Genomic DNA, 27835 nt, shown 5'->3' on the forward strand with positions numbered 1-27835 from the left:
ATGACAATGCGGTGAAGGTGTGGTTTGATGTCAGAGTGCAATAAAGGTTACGGAGTCGCTGGAAATTTTTTATTGAAAAACTATGCGCTTTTCGGAAAATTTATCAAGAATAAAAAGTTCTTGTAATCAGCCGAGGAATATGCCTGAATTTTTCCGGAGCGTTTTGAGCAAAAATGTTAATTTTGCAAAAATTGTTCATATGCAAAATCCAAAATTTTGCTCAAAACGCTTCGAAAAAATTCAGGCGTATTCCTTGGCTGATTACAAGAACTTTTTATTATTGATGATTTTTCCGAAGTGCATCGTTTATTGTAAAAAAATTCATGAATGTTTTCACAAAAAATTTGCCATTAAGACGCCATTTTGAAAATACTAAAACGAAAAATCGAACTTTGAACCATGGATTCTCAAAGTTTAGACATTTATTCCACCCGCTAGTGAGATTCCACGTTAATTACAGACTCGAAAAGCTTTGGAAAATGGTTCACAAAAAAATAGGCACAAAAAATCACGTTTTTTTTTTGTTTAAACTGCATTTTGGGATAATAAGTAAATTTTTTGAGGAATTTCATTGGCACCGTCGGAAAGAGGAGATCTTAAGCAATAAAAATATATGTGTCTTAATTTTTTCTACTGTGGAATAGTCTTAGTTATTGGCTGTTGAAAAGCAGTGTACCGGTAGTGGCGTTTTGGCTGTTTAAGGGTTAATCTTTTTGGCTTAAAAATTCAACTATTTTGTTGGAATCCTATTTTCAAGCTAAAAAATCATTTTTCGTTAGTAAAAAATTAATTTTTTTAGAATATTTAACTATTATGTTGAATATTCGTATGTTTTGATTGAAAATTCAACTAGCTTGGTTGAAAATTCCACTAATCTTCGGAAATTCATATTTTTAGCTTGAAAATTTGTTTTTTAAAAACTTGAAAGTTGAATTACTTTGTTAAAATTCATTTTTTATGTACAAGATTTATCACTTTAGTTGAAAATTCATCCGTTTTGGTTAAAAATTCGACTGTTTGTTGAAAATTGAATAGAAAATTCGTCTTTTTTAATTTAAAAATTCTTTTTTTTTGTAGAAAACGCATGTTTTTTATAAAAAAATCATATTTATTTGTTCAAAATGAAATTGTTTGTTGAAAATTTAACTGTCTACCGAAAAATTCGTCTTTTAAACTTTAAAAAAAATTTAGTTAAAAATTCGAATAGTATATTTAACTGAACTGTTTTTGATTTAAAATCAGAATATTTGATGTCTGAAATTTCATCTTTTATATTTTGCATTGAAAATTATTTGTTGTAGTCGAAAGGGTTACAAATTCTTGTATTTGGTTAGAAATGACCTTTTTGTAGAAAATAAAAGTTTTTTATTGGAAATTCGTCTTCTTGCCTCAAATATTCAAGAGTGTGATCCATATTTTTTGTTTTATTAACCTGAAAATCTCTCCTCGTAAATATCAAATCCCTTTGGTTAAAAATTTAATTATTTTGTTGAAAATACATTTCCCATTTCCGCTTTCCTCTTTTTCTCCCCTCTTTTATCCCTTATCTCATCTCGTCTTGTCTCGAATCTCGTCTCGTTTCGAATCTCGTCTCGAGTCTCGTATAGAACCTCATCTTCATTCTCGTCTCTCATCTTGTGTAGAATCTCAATACAATTGGTGTCCCAAATTTTCCTGATTTTTGTTTCAAATATCGCCTCGAGTCTCATCTAGAATATCGTCTCGATTCTTGCCTCGAAACGTGTCTCGAATCTCGTATGGAATTAAATTTCTATTTTTGTATAGAATTTAATCTTGAGCATCGTTTCAAATCTCGTCTTGAACCCAGTCCCGAAACTGGTATCGAATCTCGAATTGAAACTCGTCTTAAATTTCGTCTCGAATCTCCCGAAAATCTCGAAAAATAAAAAAAAATCCAAAAAAGTTCCTCACTTTTCCCTTATTTCCAGGTTTGGAATCATGTTTAATTGCAAACCTTCCATATTAAAACTCAATACTTTGATTGACGTTCGAGGACAGTAATACTGCAATCACGATTTTATATGCAAGGATAAATTATAAATAAAGATCAGATCGACACTTATCTACTTAGAGATAAGATAATTGTAAACGTACGCGTCATAAAAATGTAAAGAATTTGTGACAAATAAAGTTTTCTATATCTACGTTAAGGCATTACGAACCACCTTATAAATAAATGCAAAAAAACTCAATCGTGTTTCGTCCTTAAAGGCAAATAAGAAATTGCGAGAACGCGAAATCTTTCACACATTTACATTAGTGGCTCGCTTGTTCAAAGACCGTGTTAATCAACATTAAAAATCTATTTTTAGTTAGAAATCTCAAGTAGTTTCCACTTCTGTTCAATAAGAAGCGAAGCTAAATTACGTGCACAATCACTAACAATAAGTTGAATAAGATGAAATTTCCATTTAACTTTTATTTTAATTTTAATTTTTATTATCGCAGGCTTCAAAGCTCAAAATGTTCACAAAACAGTGAAAATAGCGCGATTTTTTTTTACAAAATGAGGGAAATAGTGGGGAAATATATTTTAGAAACTGAATTATTTTTAACCGAATAGTTGCACTTTTAACCATTATTCTACGAAAAAGACGAATTTTTAACAAAGACATCAATTTAAACAAAATATTTAAATTTTCAACTAAAAAGGATGAATTTTCAAATAAAAATGGAATAATTCAGTTTTTAGTTGTTTTTTTAAATGCAAGCCACAAATTTTCTACAAATGAATTTAATTTTCCATAAAAAAAATATGAATTTTCAACAAAACAGTCCAATTTTAAACCAAAGGTGATGAATTTTCAACTAAAGCGCGAAATCTACAACAAAAACGAATTTTTAACTGAATATTGAAGCTAAAAGGATGATTTTTCAACAGAATAGTTTAATGTTTTGAACAAAATAGTTTAATATTTTGAACAAAATAGTTGAATTTTTAAGGCAAAAAATTCATGTTTGACAAAAAAAGTGATTTTCGATCCGAAATCACATTTTAACTAAATAGTTGAATTTTGAAGCTTAAAAAATTAAATATCTACAAAATAGTTGAATTTCCAAATCGAACACACTAATTTTCAATAAAAAAGTTTATTTTTAACCGAATAGTTGAATTTCCAACAAAAAATTATTTTTTAACCAAATAGTTGAATCTTTAACCAAAAAGAATGTTCTTTTAAAAAAATTATTAAACTAAAAAATAATAATAAAGGAAGAATATTAACCAAAAAAGGTTGAATATTCAATCCAGAAGGACGAATTTTCTATCTAAAATCACAAATTTTCAACAAAGTTGTTGCATTTTCGACCAAAAAAGATTAATTTTGAACAAAATAGGTAAATTTTTTGTCAAAATAATTAAATTTCTACCAAATAGTTGAATTTTTTTCGACCGATAAGGATCTTCATTTAACAAAATAGTTCAAAAAGACGATTATTTAGAAGAAGGTTACATTTTTAACAAAACAGTTAATTTTCGACAAAGAATGACAAATCTTTCTTAAAAAAAAAGAATTCTGAACCAAAAATATAATGGTAGACTTTTGAATTAAAAAGAGTTAACTTACAACGAAAAATATTTGGTTTTTCTTATTGAGTTCTGTAAATTAAGTTCGCATTCAAACGAAAAAAAATCAGAAACGGGGGAAATTTCCTGAAAACGGGAAAATTGGAATTTTTAAAAAGGGGAGAAAGAGGGGAATATCAGAAAAAGTGTAAAGTATGCAATCGCGTGTTTTCAGTGAGAAATTAAATCAAATCAATCTTGAGATCCGGTGGTGTGATTTGCTTGAATTGAGTCGTCAGTTATTGATAATTTGCATTGCACTATATAATTATGCATCATAAAATGAAGAAGCGGTTAATGATTGACATCAACCTTCTAAGAAATCTTAGCGATTACTTTTTACGTCAGGCGCTTCAGTTCAAATAATTCGCGCCAAAAAATGCAATCACTGTTGGGCATCGCGCGCGCTTTTTAAAATTGAAACCAAAGGAAGAGAAAAATATAGTAGAAGATTGAGGTGAATTCTAATCTTAGGTTCCTATTACCGACATTTTGCCGCCATCAATTGTGAGTACCGAATTTGCGATAAAAATGTCAAGGAATTTACTATATAAATTCTTAATTAGAATACTAAATAACCTAGAATGGTTTTATGTAAGTTCTGTACAATTGAGAAAAATAATTGTATGACATAATCAAAGATATTCTAGAAACTTAGCACGGGCACGAACCACTTCAGCTGCCGCATGGTCTCGATGTCGGTAACATGTCGGTAACATGTCGGTAACGGGAATTTAGGATTAAAATTCGCCTTCTTCATCTGCTGAATAGTATTATTTTAATTGTGAGTGAGAGTTTTTAATCATCCAGCTAGAAATAACTTGTCGCGAAATGATGTCAGTGCGCTAAATTAAGCGTGAAAAATAAATGCTTACGCGTTACGTCTATATAGGAAAGCTCATGGGTCGCACTTGTTGTTGTAATAAGCAAATGAGAAGTTTTCAAGGGTCGTACAATGACCCATTAGAAGTCACAAGTGCAGACATTACAAAACAAAATTCTCTAATAACAGGGTAAATAGGGCAATTTTTCACGAAAATAGGGGAATGATAGGGAAATAGCTTTTTTTAAGATAAAATTAATGTAGGTATCATATTTGTAAGATTTCAAATCGAAATATATTGGATTTTCAACAAAATACTTGAATTCTTAATAAAAAATTTTAAATTTCGACCAAACAGGAGGGATTTTCCAAAAAAGCGTTGAGCTTTCAAACTAAAAGGTCGCTTGTTTTAGGCAATATTTGACCTTTAAAACAAGTAGTTAAATTTTCATCAAAAAAGTTAATTTTTAAAGGAATTAATAAACCTTTAAAGCAAAATATAGGAATTGTTTAACTAAATAGTTAAATTTTTAACCTAAAAAACATAAATATTAAAAATAAAAAGACAAGTTTTCAAGGAAAGAGTTCAATTGTCAACTAAGAAGGATCCTTTATTGTTTTCTACCAAATGAAACGAATATTCATTTAATAATGATTAATTTTCAACCAAAATATTAAATTTTCGACCAAAAAATATCAATTTTCAACCACAAATTAAATAGTAAAATTTCGTTATAACAAAAAATAATTTTGAAGCAAAAGCAAGGAATTAAGAAAAAAAATGAATTTTGAACTAAACAAATACATCTTCAACCAAAGAAATTAATTTTTATTCCAATAGTTGAATTTTCGTTAAAATGATGAATTTTCAACCAAAAAACTAAAAAAAGAAGAACTAAAAAAAGAAAGAATTTCTACAAAATAGTTTAATTTTCAACCAAAGAGATAAATTTTCAAATAAAATGAAGAATCTTCAAAAAAAAAAAAACATTTTCAACAAAGTAGTTCATCTTACAACCAATTTGTTAAATTTTCAACTAGAAAGGATTTTTTTAGAAAACAATTTTGAATAAAAGAAAAGAAAAACAAAAGAAAGAAAAACAAAAGAATGAATAAATTAAAAAAAAAAGAATTTTTAAACAAATAATTTAATAGCTGATATTTCAATGAAATATGTTTTAATTTTAAATAGAATACAGACAAATTCAACTAAAAAAGTTAATTTTCAACAAAATAGTTGACATTTTAAACCCAAGGGATGAATCTCAAAAAAAAAAAAATAATAATAATAATTTTCTATAAATCAGTTCAAATTTGAAACAAAGAGTGGAATTTTTCAACCATAAAAGAGTACTTTTTAACAACATGATTAATTTGTCTGTCAAAAGATATGAATTTTAAACCAAAAATAATTTGAAAATGAAAGGAATTAACTTTCAATAAAAAAGATGACTTTTCTATCAAAAGATGGATATTCAATTTAAAGTTACGCAATTTCTATCGTAAAGGACGCAAGGTTAATAAACAGTTGAACTATCGACCAAGAAAAAATTCGTTTGAACAAAATAGTTCAATTTTCAACCAAATAAATTAAATGCTTAACCAAAAGAGATGAATTCTGAACCAATAATATATTATTTGCCTTTTCAAATAAAAAGAATTAAATTGAAAAACAAACTTTTTAGTAGAAAAATTAACTTGAAATCATTTTCTATTTAAAAAGACGAATATTCATCAAAATAGTTGATTTTTTAAAGAAATGATTAGTTTTTCAACCAAATAAATGGATTCTGAACAGAAAATACTTTTTAAATTAAAAATATAACTTTCTACAAAAAAATTTGACTTGTCTTAAAAAAAGAAGTTATAATAAAAAAGTTGAATTTCTGAACAAAAATTATTAATTTTGACACCCCCCTCCAAATGGTAGAGTTTTCAATTGAAACGATTTATTTTTTATTCATAAGATATAATGGGTATAATAAAAAATAATAAATCTGCGCTTTTGACACCTTTAGCGACACATTGGAATAGCAAGCAATAATTGAAGAACTCTAATTAAAGGCACTAATCAAGCAATTAAAGTCTAACTCAGCAATTATTTTAATGTTGCCTCTAATTGCTGAAGATCTCTTAATTATAAACGAATTTATGCAAAGAAATGTGTGCGTCAACACATTCGATGTTAGAATAACTCTGGACAAATAATTTTTAAAGAACAAAAAAAATCTGCCTCGACTCGGATTCAAACTTGCCTCGGTTGCGAAATAGGTAAACGCACCACTCATGGACAGTGGCGTTCACAGTTCAAATCCGTTCCCAGGCAGATTTTTTCTTGTTCTTCTTAAATCATTTTTCTGAAGCAATCACTTTAACGAAGAAATTTGTATTCATTATAAAAAAGTAGATGATGAAAAAACGAATTCTGAATGGTACTTTAAGAAAAATTTCCACATCTTTAAGGTGTATTTAAAGAACTTTCTTTGCGAATAAAAATATTATGTATCTGTGATTTACAAGTCACGCGATTTAGATAACGAAAGAAACACGACTAAAAAGTTACCAGGGTCAAACATATGATCGACATTACTCAACCATATCTATTCAATTTCTTTGAATGCTCTTCTTTTTCGCACGTGGCGAAATTTTACAAAAAAATACGATTTTTCATCAAAAAAGTTCATTTTTAACCGAAAAGTTGTATTTTAAACTAAAAAATATCAATTTTTTATTAATAAATGTAATAATAAAATTTTCAGTTCCAAAAATTAATTTTTGACAAAAATAAAAATAAGTTTTAATAAAATAATTAAATTTTAAACCAATAAAATAAATAGCTAATAAAGTTTAACTTTTAAACAATAAAAATTAATATTTAACCCAAAACTTTCATATAAGAAAAAAATTATTTTCAATCCAAATGCACGAATTTCCAAAAAAAAAATTTAACTTTAGACCAAAAAACATGAATTTTTAACAAAAATTGTTAATAAAATTGTTAATAAATAATTTGCTACAAATAGATCCATATTTCACCAAAGAGTTGATTATTTAAGGAAAAAGATGTAATTTATACAATAAAATATGAGTTTGTTAACCAAAAATATAAAGCTTGAACCGAGAAGAGTATTTTCTACTAAAAAAAGACAAATTTTTAACAAGAATCAGAAATCTTCAAACCAAAAGTTTAATTTTTAATTTAAAAAATGAGTAGAAAATTAATTATTTCAAAAAAATAAATGGTAAAAAAATTGTTAACCAAAGAGATGAATTTTCAGATTAAATTATGAGTTTTCGTACCAAAAAAAAGACAAATTTCAACATTATTTAAAGATTTTTCGGTCATAAAAGTAAGAAAGTTTTGGATTGTTCATCTTGCAAGACAAAATATTTGGTAAAATCGTTGAATTTTCAACTGAAAAATGTAAAATATTAACGACAAATAATAATTTGAAACTAAACTTTTTCATTTTTAACAAAAAAGTGGGAATATCAAGCCAAGAAGAATAGTTTTCAACAATAGAAGACGAATTTTTAACTAAAAAAGTTCAACTTGCAACCGAAAATGGAAAAGTTAGATTTCCAGAAAAAAAATTAATTTTAAACAAAATAGTTACATTTTGAGTAAAATAGTTAAATTTTTAACGAAGTCAAAAAAGATGAGATTTCTACAAAAAAACATCAATTTGTAAGTCAAAAAGACGAAATTTGAAGCGACAAGATTAATTTTCACTCATAAAAAATTTTCAAACAGATTTATAAATTTTCATGAGAAAACAAAAATTTCAACTAAAAATGGAAAAGTAAATTTTCAGTAAAGACTTTAAATTCTCTAAAAAAATTAATTTGTAAAAAAAACGATTTTTTTAGGTAGAGAGATGAATTTTCAAATAAAATGATGCATTTTTCAACCAAAAAGACAAATTTTCAACAAATGAACATTTTTTAATCAAGAAAGAAAAAAGAAAATTCTAATGGTCGAATTTTCAAGCTGATGCATTTTCAACCAAAAAAGAGGAAATTTCAAACAAATGAGATTAGTTTTCGAAAAGAAAACACGAATTTTCAACTACGAAAGTTCATATTGAAACCAAAAATGGAAAACTTCGATTTTTAGTTAAAAAAATTAACTTGAAAAAAAAACTAGTTCTTTTCTACCAAGAAGATTGAATTCTTTGAATTTAAAGTATCAACTTAGGAATATTAATTTTTAACCAAAAATAGAAAAGTTAAATTTAATGTAAAAAAATTTATTAAAAAAAAAAACAACGAATTTTCAACAAAAAGTACGAGTTTTAAACTAAAAAAGTTCAATTTTCAACAAAAAATTGAAAACTTAGATTTTCAAGTAAAAAATTAATTTTAAACTAGCAAAAAAATTAATTTAGAATAAAATAGTTTAATTTTGAACAAGTGAGTTAATTTTTTAACAATATAGTGTAATTTTTAACGAAATAGTTAAATTTTTAAAAGAAAAAGGTGAATTGTCCTACAAAAGAGATGCATTTTTAAACCAAAAAGTCGAGTTTCCTGACCAGAAGATTCATTTTTAACTAGACAAGAGAAATCTTCAACAAAATGAATGAATTGTCATACCAATAGTTCAATTCAGAACTAAAAAGATAATTTAAAAAAAATAGAAAAGTTAAGTTTCCAGTAAAGAAAATTCATTTTCCACACAAAAAAACGATTTCTCCTAAAGAGAAGATTATTTAAATTAAGCTGGTATACCTGAAAATTCATTGAAAATTTTGGAATCTTTGATAATTCTTGTATAGTTTTGAATTTTCCTGAAGATTTTGAATAACGAAAAAATATCTAAACTAAAATGTTTATCTCAAATAATTTACAATTTTTTATTCCATTTTTCCAGTAAAAACCTCAAACATTGAATTTAATCCTTAAACTATGTGAAGTTAAAAGTCAAAATATTGTGTCAAAAATTAAACAAGTTGAAAGCAGCTGAATCTCTTAAACTTAATAAATTACACTGTTCAGTGGCTTAAGTTTTTGAAATGATTTCTCTGCTTTTATTCTGCGTTCTATTTTTGTGAATCTGTAGCCAGCTGCTCATAAAAATATCAGACCATTTGTTCTTTGAAGTTATAATTTACGATATATTTAAACATTAAAAATTATCACTGTAGTGTATTTTCTTTCATGTGCCACATAGCATGACAGATGAAAAATATCTGTTTCTTATTTTAACAGGGTGGCCGCAAAGATTAATATACGAAACTCTCTGATTTTTCAAGTACCATTTTCAAAGACCAGCATTTTAATATTGTAACAATTTTAACACAAAATCTTCTATAAACGCAATAAAACAATTTTAAAGTAAAATTAAAACATTTTAAATTTATTTATTTCGACAAAAAAGATGACATTACGACAATAAAAAATTAATTGTTAATCCAAATAATTAGTTTTCAAAAAAATAGTTGAATTTTAAAACAAAAAAATTATTTCAAAGAAATTCAAAACAATAATTAAATTGACAACAAAACAGTTGAATTTGTAACAAAACTGCTTAATCTTCAAGCTACAAAGATACATTTTCAACAAAATAATATCATTTTCTGCCTAAAAAGATCATTTTTCAACCAGACGTTTCAATTTTTAAACAAAAGAGATCAAACTTGTACTAAAAACAATTTTAAAAAAATGTATTAAAAAAACATTTAACTGAATATTTGCATTTACAATCAAACAGTTCAACGCAAAGAGGAGAATTTTCAAACAGAAAAGATTAAACTTCAACCAAAAACAATTTGATTTAATTAAATACTTGAATTTTCAACAACAAAAAAATAACGTAATAGTTGCATTTGCAAATAAATAGTTCAACTTTAAAGCAAAGGACAGGAATTTTCAAACTAATAGTTGAACTTTCAACTAAAAAAGATCAGTTTTCAACTAAAAATGGAAAATTTAAAAATTCAAATAATTTTAATTCTATTAAATTTGTTGTATTCTTCGTTATTAACTATTAATTTTTCTACGCAAAAGATGAATTTGTAAACCAAAAATACGGAATTTCAACCGAGAAAATTGATTTTCTACCGAAAAGACAAATTTTCAACGAGATAAATAAATTTTCAACTGAACAAAAATTTTAAAAGCAAAAATAGCAAAGTTAAATTTGTAGCATAAAATTAATTTTTTGCTAATTCTTTAATTTCATTCGACCTAAAAAAGGATCCCATTTCTTTTAAAAAAAATTGTTAACTGCTTTAAAATACAGAATATTTATACTGGGTGAAAATATCAAATTATACAGAGGAATGTCATGCAATAAAATTTTTGATGAATTTTTTCCTTGTACAATTAATAATTTGTTATGACGTCTTTAAATTGATTCGTCGAAATTGAAATAGCACGTCGCATCTCGCACACTAATTTCGTGAGTATCGCAAAATTGAGTTTTTCCTTCTCGGAAAAAAATATACATACAAATTTTTTTCTTGTTTTATGTTACCTATTAAGTAAAATTAATTATTAACTTAAATTGGTTAGGTCAGTTAAATAATCAGCCAATTTATTAATAAATTTTTGTCAATTTGGATAGCATCGTAAGAAAGAGTAATCAGAAAGATATAATTAGTCGATAGCGAAAAAGACAAATTTTTAAAAGACATTGGAATTATCAACATAAAAAGTTAAATTTTCAACAGAATGAACATTTTCACCGAAAAAGATGAATTTTCCATCAATAATTTCATTTAAAAAATCAATAATTTTCAAACAAATAGTTGCATTTACAACCAAATAGTGCACTTTCAATCAAACGTGACGAATTTTCAAGAAAGAAATAAATTTTCTAACAAAAAGAGTGAATTTTCAAACAAAAAGATGACTTTTCCACCAGAAAAAAATGAATTTTCAGTCCATAAGGACAAACCCTATATTAAAAAAAAAGAAATCTCAACAAAAGATTTGAATTTTGGATCAGAAAAATTACTTTTCGATAAAATAATTGAATTTTCAACAAAATGGTCGAGTTAAAAAAAAAGAAGACATTAAGCCTCATCCAAAATAGTTGCGTTTTGAACCAAAACGTTATAATATAGTTTAAACTATAACTATACTATAAAAAAGGAATTTTGAATCCAAAAATATTATTTTGTTTATCCAAAAAGAGGAATCTTCAATAAAAGAGTGAAATCTTCCACCAAAAAGTTTGACTTTTAATCAGAAGGAATAACTTTAAACCAAAAATAGTTGGATTTTATTTTTGGATCTTATTGATTCAATTCACTTCTTCTCACTTTAAAAAGGGGACAAAGGGGAATAGGAGACAAACAGAAGATTACAATTGAATTTGAAATGAATCGATTTTTAACTAATTTTATAATTTCACAAGTTTCATCACATTTTTAGGGCTTCTTAAGGTTTCCCTGGTGTGAGGAAGAGAAGTAGGGGAACATGATAGAAGGGTAATAAGGGGATTTTAGAGTTAATCAGGGGAGGAGTCAGGGGAAGTGAGTATAGGCGAAGTGAGGGAAAATAAGCGGAGAGGAAGTTATGAGAAATATGGAATGGGAAAGCAGAGGGAAATTAGAAAAGGTGACTCATAGGAAATGAAGACTAATTAAGGGACTGGAATTAGGGTAAATGAAGGGAAATAATGGCGGAGGAACTGAGGGTAAATGTGTGGAAGAGGAGTTAGGTGAAGTTAAGGGAAATGCGTAGAGAGGATGTGAGGGGAAATGAGGGGTGGAAATGTAAGGGAGGCGACGGAAAATAATTGGAGGATAAGTTAAAGGAAATATATGATGGGAAAGCAAGGGAAAAGGAGAAAAAGGGAATTAGGGGTATTTAAGTGAGGGGAATTAGGGTAAATAAGGGGTGTAATTGAAGTAGGTGAATTAGAGTAAATGAGGGCAAATAATGGTAGGAAAAGTAAGGAAACTGAGGGGCGGGGATGTAGGGAAAGGAAAAGGAAATGAGTGAAGAGAAAGTAAGGGGAAAATTAGGAGTAGAAAATTAGAGGAAATGAGGGGAAATGACGGCAGGTAGGTGAATTAGAGGAAATTAAGAGAGACAAAGTAGAGAAGTTTGAGGGGAAGCGAAAGGAGGGGAATCAGGCGAAGTAAGGGCAAATTAGTAGGGTAATGCGGGGAAGGAACTAGAGGAGGTGAGCTGAAATTATGGAGGGGAATTAGGGAGAGGAATTGGGGGAAGACAGTGTGATTGAGAAGGAGTAGGGGAATGTATTAGAAATGATGATGAGTAGGGGTAGGGAAGTGAAGGCTGAAAAAGGGAATTAGGGAAAGGAGAGTGTTAGCTGGATAGGCGAGGGGAGGAGATGGTAATGAAGAAAGATGTTGGGGAAGGGAAGACGAAGGATGAATTGAGGAGAGGGTGAGTACCTTTTTTTAAAGAAAATCCAAAAAATAAAAATTGAAAAAGTCGCGCAATGCAAGTATTGCAATTGTATCTTTAAGAGAGCAATATTTCCTTGTGATTATAAATAAACGTGCTCATCTTGTATTTTGAAATGAAAGATTTATTTTTGAAATGAGGTTAAAGCTGAAAGGAAGTATATTTCACGTGAATTCAGGATTTCTTTACAATGTATACCTACCTACGTCAGAATGATACTTCGGCAACGCCTGTATCTATTTTACACACGAATGAAACCTTTCACAACTCAAGAATTGTGTCATCCGTTCATGCAGCCTGCTATGACGTAGAGATTTCTCTAAAGGAGGAACAAGGATATAAAGAAATATATGATAAAAAAAAAGAAAGGTGCTTATCATGCTATAAGAAATTGAGATTATCCTTATAATATGTCTTATTAAGAAATTTCAGAAAAATGAACGCTGCTATACTATAATAATTTATTAGGGGAAATCCATAAATATAAACAGTTGCATTCACAACCAAAAAGTGAAACTTTAACGTAAAAAAGACCAATTTTTTCTAAGAAAGTTGAATTGTCACTTAAAAAGTTCACTTGTCATCTAATTGAAATCAACCCAAAAAATTGGTTTTTAATTAAACTGTGGAATTCTCAACCCGAAAGATGAATTTTGAACAAAGAAGACTAATTTTCTGGTCAAGCACACGAACTTTCAACCAAAAACGATAAATTTTCTACCAAATAGTTTAGTTTTGAACGTCAAATGTGGATTTTCAGGACAAAATTAATGTTTTAACTAAATAGTTTAATATTAAACCAAATTAAGAAATTTGTTAATCAAAAAAACTCCTTTTCCACAAAAAATTGAATTTTTAAACCGAAAATATGTTTCAAGCAAAAAGTCCATTTTTAACCGAATAGTTATATTTTCACAAATTAATATAATTATTAGCTAAATTACTGAAGTGTCAACCAAAAACATGAATTTCAACAAAAAAGTTCATTCTCAACTAAATACTTCAACATTCTACGAAATTTTTTATTTTTGAAGCCAAAAAGTAGAATCGTCTACAAGAAATTGAATTTTTAGACTGAAAATATGATTTTTTAAGAAAAAGGTAAAGTTTTAAACGAATAGTTATAATGAAAAGTTCATTTTCAATCAAATAGTTGAATTTTCAACCAAAAACACGAATTTTCAACAAAAAATTAAATATCTACATAAAATATAAATTTTGAGCAAAATTGTAGAGTTTTGAGGCCAAAAATACGAAAAGATGTTTTTTAACAAAAAAAGTTCAGTTCAACACAAAAAAAGGAATTTTAGACTCAAAAATAAGATTTTTCAACTAAAATGATAAATCTTCAACCAAAATAAAAAATGAACTTTTTTAGCCTGTTTTAACTTCAAAGTAAGTATGTAGTCGATTTTTCAATCAAAGAAGATTTTAATTTAAAATTTAAAAAAATTGTTGAATTCAAACAAAAGAGAGCAATTTTCCAAAAAATAGTTGCATCCTTATCTAGAACAAATTAATTTATAACCAAGCACTTGCATTTTTTACTAAAAATGGTGAATTTTCAACCAAGAAGATTAATTTTTTACAAAAAAATGCTTTGTCAACCAAAGAATGGAATTTTCAACTACAATGATCAATTTTCGATTGAAAATATCAATTTTTAACCAAAAATGTAAGTTAAACAATTTAATTCTCAACCGTACAAAAAAAACGAATTTACAACAAAAATTTAGATAATCTTGCAACCAAAGAGATGCATTTTGAACTAAAATTATAAATTTGTAACCAAAAAATAATTTTCAACAAGAGTTCAGCATTCAACGAAACAATTGAATATTCAACCAAAAATATGATTTTTTAACTAAGAGGATTAAAGACCTAAAAATAGAATAGTTAGATTTTTAACCGAAGAGATAATTCTTAAAAAAAATGAATTTCTAACCAATTATTTCAGCCTTCAACCAAGCAGTTGAATTTTTAGGTGAAAAAAAAATTTTTGAACAACTTCACTTTCTTTCAGTCTAAAATTTTGTGAACAGATTTATCTAGTTCCATTGATTTAAATTAATTAAAATTATTATAATTTTAATTATATGTATATATATTATTATATATTAGATTTTTATTATATTATTATTATATAATTATAATAATTAAATTAAAAGAAAAAAACAGAAGGAGGGGGAGAGTTTCTTGAAAAAAGGAAGAAACAAATAATTCTTTACAAAATTCAAAAAAAGGGAAACACTGGAAAAAGTGTCTAGTCTGAAAGATGAAAGTAATTTTCAAAATTATTATGTAATTATTATACTTTGCTGCTGGAGGGCCATATTTTGCAAAATTCGTAAACTTTTTTCAAATTTATCATCAGGAACTGTACTAAATGTTATCCAAATTGGTATTGTAGTTTATGGTCATGATTTATTATTATTTATTTCAACATAGTTTTTAGTAAACCTCTTATCTCATATGTAACATAGGACATTGACTTTTTTTTATAATTCTCGATAAATTGTCGAAGATATTTATAACTGGAGAATTCGTTTAAGCAAAATTTGCAATTTAAAAAATTTTATTTTCTAAACAAAATGAATTTATTCCTGACTCTACTCGAGAGCCCATATCTTTCACGTATATTAATGCTCGGCAGAAGCATAATCAGATAGCGCATGAATCTTTCGTTACAAAGTGCGATGCGATTCAACGTGCACAGATTTAGAAATAAACTATTTAGTTAAAAATGTATCTTTTTTAGTTAAAAATTCAACTACTTTGTTAAAAATGCAACTGTTTGATCATTAGTTTTTTGGTTTGTGAAAATTCAACTATTTGTTGAAAATTTAATTATCTTATTGAAAATTCCAGTATTTTTTAAAGAGTCATATTTTTTGTCGCTAATTTAATTGTTTTGTCGAATATTCATCTTTTTTAATTGAAAATTCAATAGGCTTCTAAAAAATTCACCCCTTTTGCAGCCAAATGCCACTACTTGGTGGATAATTGATTTTTTTGTTGATGAAAATTAAATTAATTGGTAGAAAATTCATCTTTATATGTTGAGAATTGAACTTTCTGTTCAAAAATTTAATTATTTGATTAAAAATTCCACTATTTTGTCGAAACACGTCCCTTTTGCTTGAAAGATCAACTATTGGATTTTAACTGGAACTTTTTGATTAATCATTAATTTTGTTGTTGTTAAAAGTTTAAAAATGTAGTTGAAAACTCATCTTGTATGTACTTTAAAAATTCCAGAATTTTGAAAATATATACAAGATACATAGAATATCATATAATATATAAATAATATATATAATAATCCATAAAATATATTTGAGTTTTCAGAAAAATAATTATTTTTCTAAAAATTTAAATATATTGTTAAAAATTCAACTGTTTGGCTGAAAACTGCTGTTAAAAATGGAGAATTGATCTTTTTTGGGAGACAATTAATTTGTTTGGTTAAAAGTTCCCCTTTTTGGCTCGAAAAATCTGCAATTTGGTAGATTTTTTTCTTTTTTTTATTAAAAAATCTTTTTTGGTTGAACATTCGTCTCTTTAGTTTGATGTAACTGTTTTTGATTTAAAATTAAAATATTTTTTTGGTTGAAAAATCAACCAAACAATCAAATTTCGTTAAACTAATCTTTTTTTATTGAAAATGCATCTATTTTGTTAAAAATTCATCTTTCTAAATAAAAAATTAAACTCTTTTAGTATAAAATCAAACTATTTGTTTGAAAATGATATTTTTGGGCGAAAATTCGTATTTATGGGTAAAGTTAAACTGTTTTATATAAAATTCGTCTTTTTAGCTTGAAAATTAAAAAATTTTCTAGAAATTAGTTTTCTTTTACTGAAAAATTTATTTTGTTTGCAAAATAAAGTTTTCTGTAAAAATCTCGACTTTTTCGAATGAACTAAACTTGAAGGTTCATCACTTTAGTAGAAAATTGATTTCTTTGCTTGAGAATTTGCCTCTTTCTATGGAAAATTAATCTTCTTGTTTGAAACTTCATATTTTTGATTGAAACTTCATATTTTGGTTGAAAGTTTCACTACTTGGTTAAAAATTCGGCTATATGTTTGAAAATAAACTTTTTAAAGTTAAAAATGAATAATTTGTTAAAACTTCGTCTTTTTGTATGAATTCGAATGTTCTTGATTTACAATTAAAATCTATTTTGTTTAAAAAATCAAGTTTCAAAATGAACTGTTTTTTATTGAAAGTGAAGTTTTCTTAACTTCGTCTTTTTAGCTGAATTCCAATGTTCTTGATTTACACTTGAAATTTTTTTTTTTTAAATCAATTTTCACATTTGTCGTTGAAAATTGGCTTTTTGTTGTTGAAAATGTATCTTTTTTAAAGTTCGTCCTTTTGGCTTGAAAATTCAACAATTAACTTTTTTTCTTTCTTCACTGAAAACCCCAATATTTGGTTGAAATTTCTGACTTTGTTAATAGACTGTTATTAAAAATTTCTCATTTTAGTAAGAAATCCATCTCTTTCGTTTCAAATAAGTCTTATTTGGTTCCGAGTTCATCTTTTCCGTTGACAAAACAACTTAAAACTTTCTTTCTGAACCCATAAATATATTTTTTTTAAATATAAATTAGATTTTTACTGAAAGTTCATTTTTATGGTTTGAAGATTCAACTGTTTGGTTTCAAATGTATCTATTTTGTTAAAATTGCAATAATTTTACTTAAGACTTTAGGAATTTAAAGCGTTTAAATTTAAATTTAATATTGCATTTAAGAGAGTTTATTCTACAAAATCAGCAAATAAATAATCACCAAAAATAATCTCTTGCAAAGCTTCTTGTTTTATATTTTCTTGAATTTTTTTTCACGATTTTGAAATAATGAATCGAAACTTTTTTTATAAAAAGGGAAGAAAGGGGAAATTAGGTCAAAATTCTTGATTTTTGATGTTTCAGGGGTTTTTTTCAAGTTTAGTAGAAAAAAATTGAAAAAAGAGAAAGGAATTTGGCAAACATTATAGATAATTTTTTCCCTCAAAAATGCAAAAATTCCGTTAAATATATAGATACGGACACTTGTACCACAAGTAGGGACACATTTTTTTGACACGTATACGCTATTTTTTTTACTGAAAATCGTCTTTGGAATGTTAATAATCATAATAATCGCAATTTCGGTAATTGCTATGTACTTTTTACACTCGAAATTTCAGCATGTCTCGTTACAAGCGAAAAAGTGAACGGGAGATGACTGATTTCGAGGGTTTGATTAACCCTTTCCGACATACATTTTTCAGGGAAACGAGTTTTCATGAAAATTGGTACATAGGGGTTTTTGGGGTCGCTGATTACGAATCTGAACTCAGATTTTAAAAATTCAAAATGGCTGGTAAAATATAGCGGCTAAAATTTGGCATTTTTTTTTATTTTTTCTGAAAATTGGTATACGGGTTTTTTTGGGATCACTGATCACGAATCTGAATTCAGATTTAGAAAATTTAAAATGGTGGATCCAATATGGTGACTTAAATTTGGAATATCTTTTTATTTTTTTTTTAGAATTGGTATGCAGGGGTTTTTTGGATTTGCTAATCACGAATCCGAACTCAGATTTTTAAAATTGAAAATGGCGGATTCAATATGGCGGCCAAAATTTGAAATTTTTCTTTTGAAAATTGGTGTACAGAGGTTTTTGGTATCTCTGATCACGAACCTAGACTTAGATTTTGGACATTCAAAATGGCGGGCCAAAATTCAAAATATTTCTAAATTGTTTTTTGAAAGTTGGCACAGGCAGGGGGTCACTGATTTTGAATCTGTATTCAAAATGACAAATATTTAGAATATTAAGGTTTGAAAAAATATACAGCTACTCACCTAAAACATGGATTAGTACCAATTTTCTGAATTTTCAAAATCTAAGTTCTGATCCGTGATCAGTGACTCCAAAAATCTTTGTAGAATAATTTTTAAAAAAATCCAGAAAACTTTATTATTATTTATTATTGAATATATATACACACACATATATATATATATATATATATACATATACATATATATACACACACATGTATATTATTGGATCCGTCATTTTGCATTTTCACAGTCTGATTACAGATTCGTAATCAGCGACCCCGAAAACCTCTGTATACCAATTTTAAGAAAAAAATCCAAAAATATTCCAAATTTCGGGCACCATCTTGGATCCACCATTTTAAATTTCCAAAATCTGAGTTCATATTCGTGATCACTGACCCCAAAAACCCCTGTATACCAATTTCCAGATAAAATCCAAAAATATTCCTAATTTCGACAGCCATATTGGATCCGCCATTTTGAATTTTCAAAATCTGAGTCCAGATTCGTATTCAGCGACCCACAAAATCCCTTAAGTACTCATTTTCATAAGGATATAATGCAAAGTTTTTTCAATAATGAATTTTGTCAACAAAAAGGCTTTTTTTCATCTTTGTTTATAAGTATTAACAAATTATTTAAAAAATTTAGACCCTTCGCACAAAAATTTCAATTTTCTATTATCCTACGAGCATGAAATTAAAAAAAAACCTGTGTAAAATCCAATAAAAACTACTCTGAAATCGCAAAAAATGATTTGAAAAAAGGTGGGAAGACGATATTCCCACCATGCCGCAAATGGTTAAAGCCATCACTGTGACGTTTTAACATTATTTTTTACATTTTTTATGTTCCAAGATGTGTTTCAACCTATACTAAAATATTTTTTTGATCGACTGAAAAAAATTAAGAAAATCGGCCGTAAAATTTGTGTTTGCATCGTAATCATATAATGTTTATGGGCCAAAAACGAAACCCGTCCCAACCTTTATTCCACTCCCCTACTCGAAAGTGCCGTGAAAGCAAACAAGATCTGCATACGCAAGTTTTCGTTGCAAATTACAAAGTACTTGCGTTTTCTCTACGAAGTATTGACCTTGATTAATTTATCGGCAATTATAGTGACGGATGGAAATCAAGTTTGGAAATGATAAAATCAGAAAGGAGAACTGGTGAAATAAATTGAAGTAAAAAATTGTGATGATTTTGGTTGGAAAGATCCTGCGGATTGCTTTTAATAGTGATGATGAGGCAGTGACTTAATTTAAAGATTTTAATTAAATGCAAACTGCTCTGCAGGAAACATGTTTAAGTAAATTTAAAAATATTTTTCTAAGGATAAAAAGATAGAGAGGGTCGTAGAACTTTTTTTGCTAATAATGGAAATATCTTAACAAAAAATATTTTAAAATGCAAGTGTGAAATATTTATTTTAGAGTGCGTCAAGCAATCATTGTGCTTCAAGGAAAACTGCATGTGAGTGACCTGTCAGTTTGTTCCTATATATTTAAGTATTGCATTTTACAGAGTATAATTATTATTTGAAGAGTTTATGTAAATAGTACTTCCGACTGAGTAAAAAAGCTTTCAAGACTGAATCTCTGAATAACTAATATTTTTAGTAAGAACCTACAAAAAATTTAATTTATACCATGATGTTTTCTGCATTTTTAAGATTGGCAATCTTCAGCAGAATCCTATCCTATGTAATAAAATTGATAGTTTCAGTTTCTCCTTTTTGAATTTTCTGAAACTTTTTTTAACGCAATTTCCAAATGAAGAATTTTAATTATAAAAAGTTATTTTTATAAGAAAAGATTTAAATGGTAACTGATTCTTTAATAATAAAGGCAACAATTATGTTCTTTACTTTTTCAATTCAATTTCATTTGAAGATACAATTTATTTCGGAATGTTTCTAAACATTACTAATAAAATAGAAAATTTTAATTCAAATTGTTTTTTTGATATTCTGTTCTTAATATTTTGCTACCACACTATAATTTGTAAACTTTTTTCGAAAAATAATCTGAAACATTTTAATATTTTTTATAAAATTTTTCCAAGATTTTAACAAATTGTACGAAAACTTTGAGTTTCTTCAAAAGATATTTCGAGGTTTGAAAAAGATTCCAAAATAATAATAAAAGTCTTGAAAATCTTGTTGATAAAATGTTTATTTTTGAAGATCTAAAAATAAAAATGTGAAGCTCTTTAAGGATTTTGAAACGTCTACAGAAAAAAAAATTTGTTTCTTAATGTTGCAGAGAAAATTTTCATTTCATTTTAATTTTACATATTAATTTTAAAGCAGATTTATTAAATTTGTCACGATTAAAAAATTTTTTTTTAAAAATTCGAATAAGTTCAAGAGATATTTAGAAGTTTGAAAAGATATATTTAGAATATAAAGAATGTTTAGAATTTAGAAAGATTTTCAAAATTGTCAAAAACGAATCTGGAAGATTTTAAAATATTTTTTTTTCATAAACTGAAGAACCTTTTTTGGTTGAAAATTCAACAATTTTGAATTCCTCTTTTGGGATTAATTTAATTTTGATTTGCAATTACATACAATATTTTTTAGTTTTAATATCAACAATTATATTTTTCCTGGAAAATTCACCTTTTTGGGATAAGAATCTGACTACTGCATTTTTGGTTCAAAATTTATTTTTGATGCTAATAATTCAATTACTTCGTTAAAAGTTGAACTACTTTCTTAAAAATTAATTTTGTTGGTTAAAGATTTATCATTTTAGTTAAAAATTCCTCTTTTTTGGTATAAAATTAATCTTCTTTGTAAAAAGTCATGCATTTGGATAAAAATTAAGCTATTTGGTTAAAATTTCGACAAAACTTTTTATTTTGAAAGATTTTAGGAAAATTCGAAACATTTCAGAATATATTTCAAATGTTTGAAAAATTGTTTTTTAAATAATTTAAAATTTGAAAAGATTTAAACAAATTTTTAATAAAATCTAGATTTTCTAAGATTCTGAAATATAATTTTGAAGATTTTTCAGAATTTTTAAATGTTTCAAGGTATTAAAATATTTTCTTCAGTTTCCTGGTAAAATTAAAAATTACTTTTTAAAATAATTTTATAGAAATATTTATAACGATTTTAAAACATTTAAAAAGATTGTCAAGATTAGGAAAAGATCATCTTTGCAGATTTTAAGACAATTAGTAATTTTAGAAGTTATTTTGAGCAGATTAAAAATATTTTGAAACCGAATCATTTCAGAAAAGTTATAAATTATTTTTTATTTTCTTCGAAACTTCTACAAGGCCTAATATATTTTAAACTGGCTCAAATTTTTTCTAAAACTTTGACTAATCTAAAAATTTTGAAAATCTATTTGAATTTTCATAAAAGCTAGGATTATTATTATTAGTTGTCTTTGTCGACAGGCAATCTATTTCGTTGAAAATCGATCTACTTGTTTGAAAGTTAAACTACTTTGTTAAAAATGAATTTTTTATTTGCAGATTCATTGTTTTATTTGAAAATCGATCTCTTTGATTGACAATGTAACTAAAATAAGCTTTCAAAGAATATTTGCAATATTTTAACAATAGTAACTATGTTAGTGTTGCTCTTCGGAAATTGGTATTTTTTAACAAAAATGCAATGGCTTCATTTCCTATACATTGTAAAAAAATGATATATTAATTCTGAAGTTTAGTTATTGATTTACAAAATTTATCGACAATATATTCCTTCCTTTTCTTTTTTATTATTTTATAGATAATGAAAAATAGTATGAAATATAAGATTTTTGTAGTAATACTAATTTCATAGTTTTCCAGTTTTTATAAAACGTAGTCAATAAATGTTTATTTAAAATTAAATTTCACCTCCCGAACATCTTATAAATTTAAAAAGTTGTTTCTGTCATATACTAAAATTCTACAGGATATATAATTATGCTAATGCATGTTTATCAGTCAGTTGTGAAATAAACTTTTAATTTAAATCAATTGCATTCAGAATTAGGAAACATGCGCCAATACTTTAATTTTCTGCATATTTGATTTACTTTTTGATTCACTATTTATATATGCGGAAAGAGGAAAATTGCGTAATTATTTCTTCTAGATGATATGACGTATGATAAAAAGATAGCTGCTCAGTGATGAAATCGATCATTGTTACCTGAGTTTGATTTATGAAATGACTCATGATAATGAAGAATATTATATCTTAATATCGATTCAATGTTCTTAAACCACTTTTCAAGCATTTAATTCAAGCTCAAAGAAAAAAAGTTGAGATTATTTTAAGCCGAATATTGGACTCAAGATGCAACAAAATCCAACCTAAAAAGTTTTAATTCGAGTATTGTTAAACAAAAAATAATAATAGCTCCATCACACTACACCTGAAGGTATTAATTTAATTTTTAATTTAAGCAACAATTGAATAATTTATTTAGTTTTATCGATACAGATTTTCGTATCAACTCAATTGAACTGAGTTGGCAGAAACTGGTGTCGAAAATAATTTACTGTTTTTTTTAGACATCAGACTAATTTTTAATAATGATTTAGAAAGTTGCTATTAATATTTAAGGTTTGTGTTGACAAGATCTCAGTAAAGCGTGACATTTTAGCAATGGTTATCAATAATGATATTATATAATATATATATACTATGATATTATAAATACTTTGATAGATGACATTATAATAATATTTTTATAAACATTTATTATTTAAAAAAAGGGTCTTCTCATACCGAAATTTTGTATGAGTAGCTAATTATTTTTTATAAGATTGGGTAGTCGCCCCAAATTTTCGGCAAGACGAATTAGTACGACGAATGCTAATTTTTCACAATTCCTTAAATTTGGATACATAAATATCCATATTTAAAAACAATTTCAAAATCAATTTTAAAAAATAATGAAGCAAAATATTTTTATGATATGTACGTCACTGAAAAAAAATTTAATCAAATCTTTAGAGAATTCTTTAAGTAAAATTTTTGTTAATTTTGTAATGTATATCTATTTCTAAATTATTCAATTAAAATATTTTTGGTAAAATTTTTTTTTTACTACAGTGTTATTTTGGAAAGATTTTACTTTTACATAAATAACTTATAATGAAAACAGAAAAAGCAGCATATTTTACAAACATTTTTTTTTTAAATAAAATTTTAATGATAAAACTTTATATAATTTTAAAACTGCGATATTAACTAAAGAATAACACTTTCAATTGTAAATTGCTTGCCTAAAAGAAATTTAACATATTAACACTTTATGTTAATTATAGTAATTTTTAATTCTTACCATTGTTATATTTGAAACTAATCAACAAATAGTGAAATTCATTGAAAAAAATTTTTAATCTAATACTAAACTTCAATGGAATTTGTTATTGATTTCAATTTCTTTCAGAGTAAAACATTTCTTCTTGTATTGTTTTATTGTGACTGTTTTTTCAAATTTAATAATAAGAAAATATTTTTTTAAATAAAAATACAATTGTCTTCGTCTTCTATGACTGATATTTGAATTGTGGACTAAAAAGGTTTTGCCAAAAGTTTAAAACCATTTGCTCAAAAATGAGAAGAGGGCATAAAATTAAACAATTACCAAATAATTTTTTATTTAGTTAAAATTGTTTGAAATAGGATTATTTTTTAATTCAATTCAACAAAAGAGTTGTGAAATTACCAAATATAGCAATAAAATTATTGATAAATTTTCGATCTAAAAATGGAGTAAGAGTGTGACAAAACTTCCCCCTTTCCTATCCCATCTCGAAAAATTACCAATAAAATTTTTGTTTATTTATAAATATTTTTAATTAATTAATGAAATGAAATTGATGAAAAATATTTGAATTTTATTGTTAATTATAGAAGGTATCATAATTAGTGAAATTCATTAAGATTTATCGACTCAAATTTATTTGTGTAGAAAAGATACTTTCTTATGTTCTTACGTTCTGAAATCTAAATTGAAAAAATTTAGGAATACACATTTTTTCGGATTATTTTGATGTTTTTTAATGCGCATTTCTTTGCAGAATATTGATCAAATAAAGTATAAAGTAATTACAATTCCGTGGAAAAATTAAACGTTGAAAAAAATCAGTTATTGAAAAGATAGTTTGAAATTATTATTATTTTAAACTTTTAAAATTGAAGTTAAAAAATTTTAGTTCGAAAATATTGTATTCAAATGATCAATATTTTATACATATAAAATGAAATCTACTTAAACTTTTCAATTAAACAATTTAAAATAAAATGCAGTTAAACTGCAGAAAAATTTTTTTATCTTTTAGAAATTGTAGAGTTCAAACATGCAGATTCAGTTCCTAAAATATAAATCCACGTTATAATTTAAAATTTTTTAAATTAAAGAAGCAGTCATTGAATTTAAAAATGATCAAAATTATATAGTTTTAAGCAATTTGAAGCTAGAAATGTTAAAAATTGAACAGTTGCCTTCTTTTATAAGCTGAAAACTTTTTAAATTAAAAATTAAAATTTTTTATTTGAAATAGGTTAAAAATCCTTAAGATGCTTCAAAATTTCATTTCAAAATCTTAAAAATTTACATGTTGTTTTACATTTTTTAAACAGTTTAAATTCTGACATTTTTTCAAAGCTTCTAAACATCTTTTAAAATTATTCCAATTTTTCCTTGACTTTTAAAGAATCCTGTCAAATAAAAAGAAATTTACTTAAGATCTTCCACATTTATTTTTCACAATTTTGTAATTATTTTTAAATATTCTTTTGAAATTAATTTTTCACAGTAAAAAGTCATTTTCAATTTAGGTAGGAATCTTCAGGAAGTGTTCTATATTCCTTCAAATCAAGCCTTTTGAAATTCTTAAAAATCTTTTAAATTTCTTGTTTTAAATTTGAAAGAATCTGTATTTTTTATATTAGGCCGGCCTTGGTCTATTTGTACGAACATTTCGGTACGAATAGCCGAATTTTTCGGTCTACTTAGACACTTCGATTAAACTATTTGAAATCATTTCAAATTTTTTTAAAACTTCTAAAAATGTATTTAACTTACATTTTTTCGAAAAATAATAGGTGTTCAATTGTTATCTCTACATCAAAATTCAACAATTTGACTTAAAAAATTATTCCTTTTTAAATCGAACAATTAAAAATGCCACGTTCAAAGTTTAATTTTTTTGTTTTCATTTTTGCATATTTGACTTATAATTACTGATTTTAAATGATCAGTCAGATATTTCTAAATATTAAGTCATTGCTTTTTTTGCTAATTAAAATATTTCAAATTGAAAGGTTTAAAAAGGGAACATCTTAGACTGAAACAATATTTGAAATTTTCTAAACATTTAATTAAAAATTTGTTTAACTATTAAGATTTTCCAATTGAAACAGTTTAACTTTTAGCTTCAAAATCTGGAAATTCTAAAATTGTGAGCTGACTCCGAATCGTGTTGTAAAATCAATTATTATTCACTTTTTAATCCTGAAAGTACAGGTCCATTTCAAACATAATTAATTAATTAATTTATATTTAAACTTAATCTACTAAAAATATTTTTTATCCATAATTCTTCGATTTCAAACTCTTCTATTTTTTAATGGTTTAAGTCTTTAAAACTGCATTTTAAAATTCGTTTAATTAAAATGTACGCTCAAAAATTAAAATGCAACATTTTTAAAGTGAAATATTTTTGAATTACGTATTATAAAATGAATGATATCATAATTGAAAAAGATAGCAATTTAACTAATCACGTAAAAAAAAACGGTTGACAGATTGTTTTTGATTAATTATTGTTGTTAATTTTTTCAAAAAAAAAAATTTGTTTTATAGCGACGTACATTTGATGAAACCATTTAAACTCTCGTAACATTAGAAATTGGTAAAAAAAACTGTAGTTAAAGAATTCTTTAAATTTTTAGTGACGTACATTCGATGATACAATTTCCTCAATTTATTGTTATAAAAAACTTCATTAAAAAAAATGTTAAGGACAGATTTTTTTCTAAACGTTTGGAAAATTCCCGATCAGAAAATAAATTCCCTATCATTTCCCGGTTCAGCAGCCACTCTGACAATTACCGGAACTTTGATTGTAAAAGTAAATTCTTTTGCAAACATTGTTGACAATGCAAACTGATATAACAGTTGTCATTAAAAGGAGTCTAACTCTCTTCACGAACATAACTCGCAATGCAACATTTTCACAATAAAAAGGTCTTGATGAAAAGACTGATTCAAATGTTATCGCTATGGTAAGTCTTGACTGAAGCGAGGAGCTCTTTAGCACTGTGGCTATTGAACGAGTCTCAAGTGGATGAAGAGGAAAGTTGAATGTAGTCACAATTTACAATAAGAAATAAAAAAGTCAATTGACTACAAGAATTAATTTTTTTTGTCGGTCACCTACCTTGTTGAAATGAGTCTGAAGGAGGCGTTCATACTGATCAACCGCTCTGAGGCAGATCCTCGTGGTAAAGGCTTCCATGCGCGCAGGCAAGGGAGCGTGGCACACACTACTAGACATTTTCTCTTCAGTACTAAAGTTGTTCACGACTGAGTCACTGGTGGTTGATAAACAAACAATCACGCACGTGAATCACTGATATCGACATCCGGCGTCGTTGACAACCGGATGAGACTGTCAACAGTTGATTTGTTGAGTTACAGGCTACAGTGGATCATGTCTGGCTTTAGTAGGGCTAAATCGAAACGAGTTCACGGATTCATCACGACGTGCGCGCGCCGAGGGGTTGTAGAAATTACCAGAGGGTAGTAGGACAAGGGTGGTTTCATGAGCGAGGGTTGTTGCAAACCCTGGGTGAGATTTTGAGAGCGAAATTTGAATTTCAGAGCGGAATCAAAAACATTCCAATATCCACTGATGTTCTCGTTGCACTGAACTACGGAGAGAGAATGAACGTCATTTTATCGCTCGCTACTATCGTTCTCTCCCACCATCGACTACACTACGGGAGCAACGCACACGTTCCCTAATACTTGGTGCGCCTCTTTTAGGTCTATTTTTTTTCTTTTTTTTTCTTTTCAAGATGCCAGACAGTCGTGCATTGTTCAGGGTGGGCGGAAAACTTTATTTTCTAAGTTTAATGATTTTACTGACGATTTTTCATTTTCCTTGATTATTAATATTTAAAAAGACAATTTTTAAACTTGTAACACTTTTAGTATAGACACT

The 27835-nt window shown here is 26.3% G+C and overlaps 1 protein-coding gene across 1 annotated transcript in view; it reads right to left on the bottom strand.

Moving 5' to 3' along the window:
- Nucleotides 1-27532, bottom strand: part of LOC117177777 (inositol-trisphosphate 3-kinase homolog) — a 62397-nt gene extending 34865 nt beyond the window's left edge. Inside the window, exon 1 of the mRNA XM_033368690.1 lies at nt 27050-27532. Coding sequence (XP_033224581.1) covers nt 27050-27166 — 117 coding nt within the window. The 5' untranslated portion in view covers nt 27167-27532. The remainder of the gene's footprint in view (nt 1-27049) is intronic.
- Between the last annotated feature and the right edge of the window lie 303 nt (nt 27533-27835).

Source organism: Belonocnema kinseyi, chromosome 8, assembly GCF_010883055.1.
Source record: "Belonocnema kinseyi isolate 2016_QV_RU_SX_M_011 chromosome 8, B_treatae_v1, whole genome shotgun sequence".
Taxonomy (NCBI): domain Eukaryota; kingdom Metazoa; phylum Arthropoda; class Insecta; order Hymenoptera; family Cynipidae; genus Belonocnema; species Belonocnema kinseyi.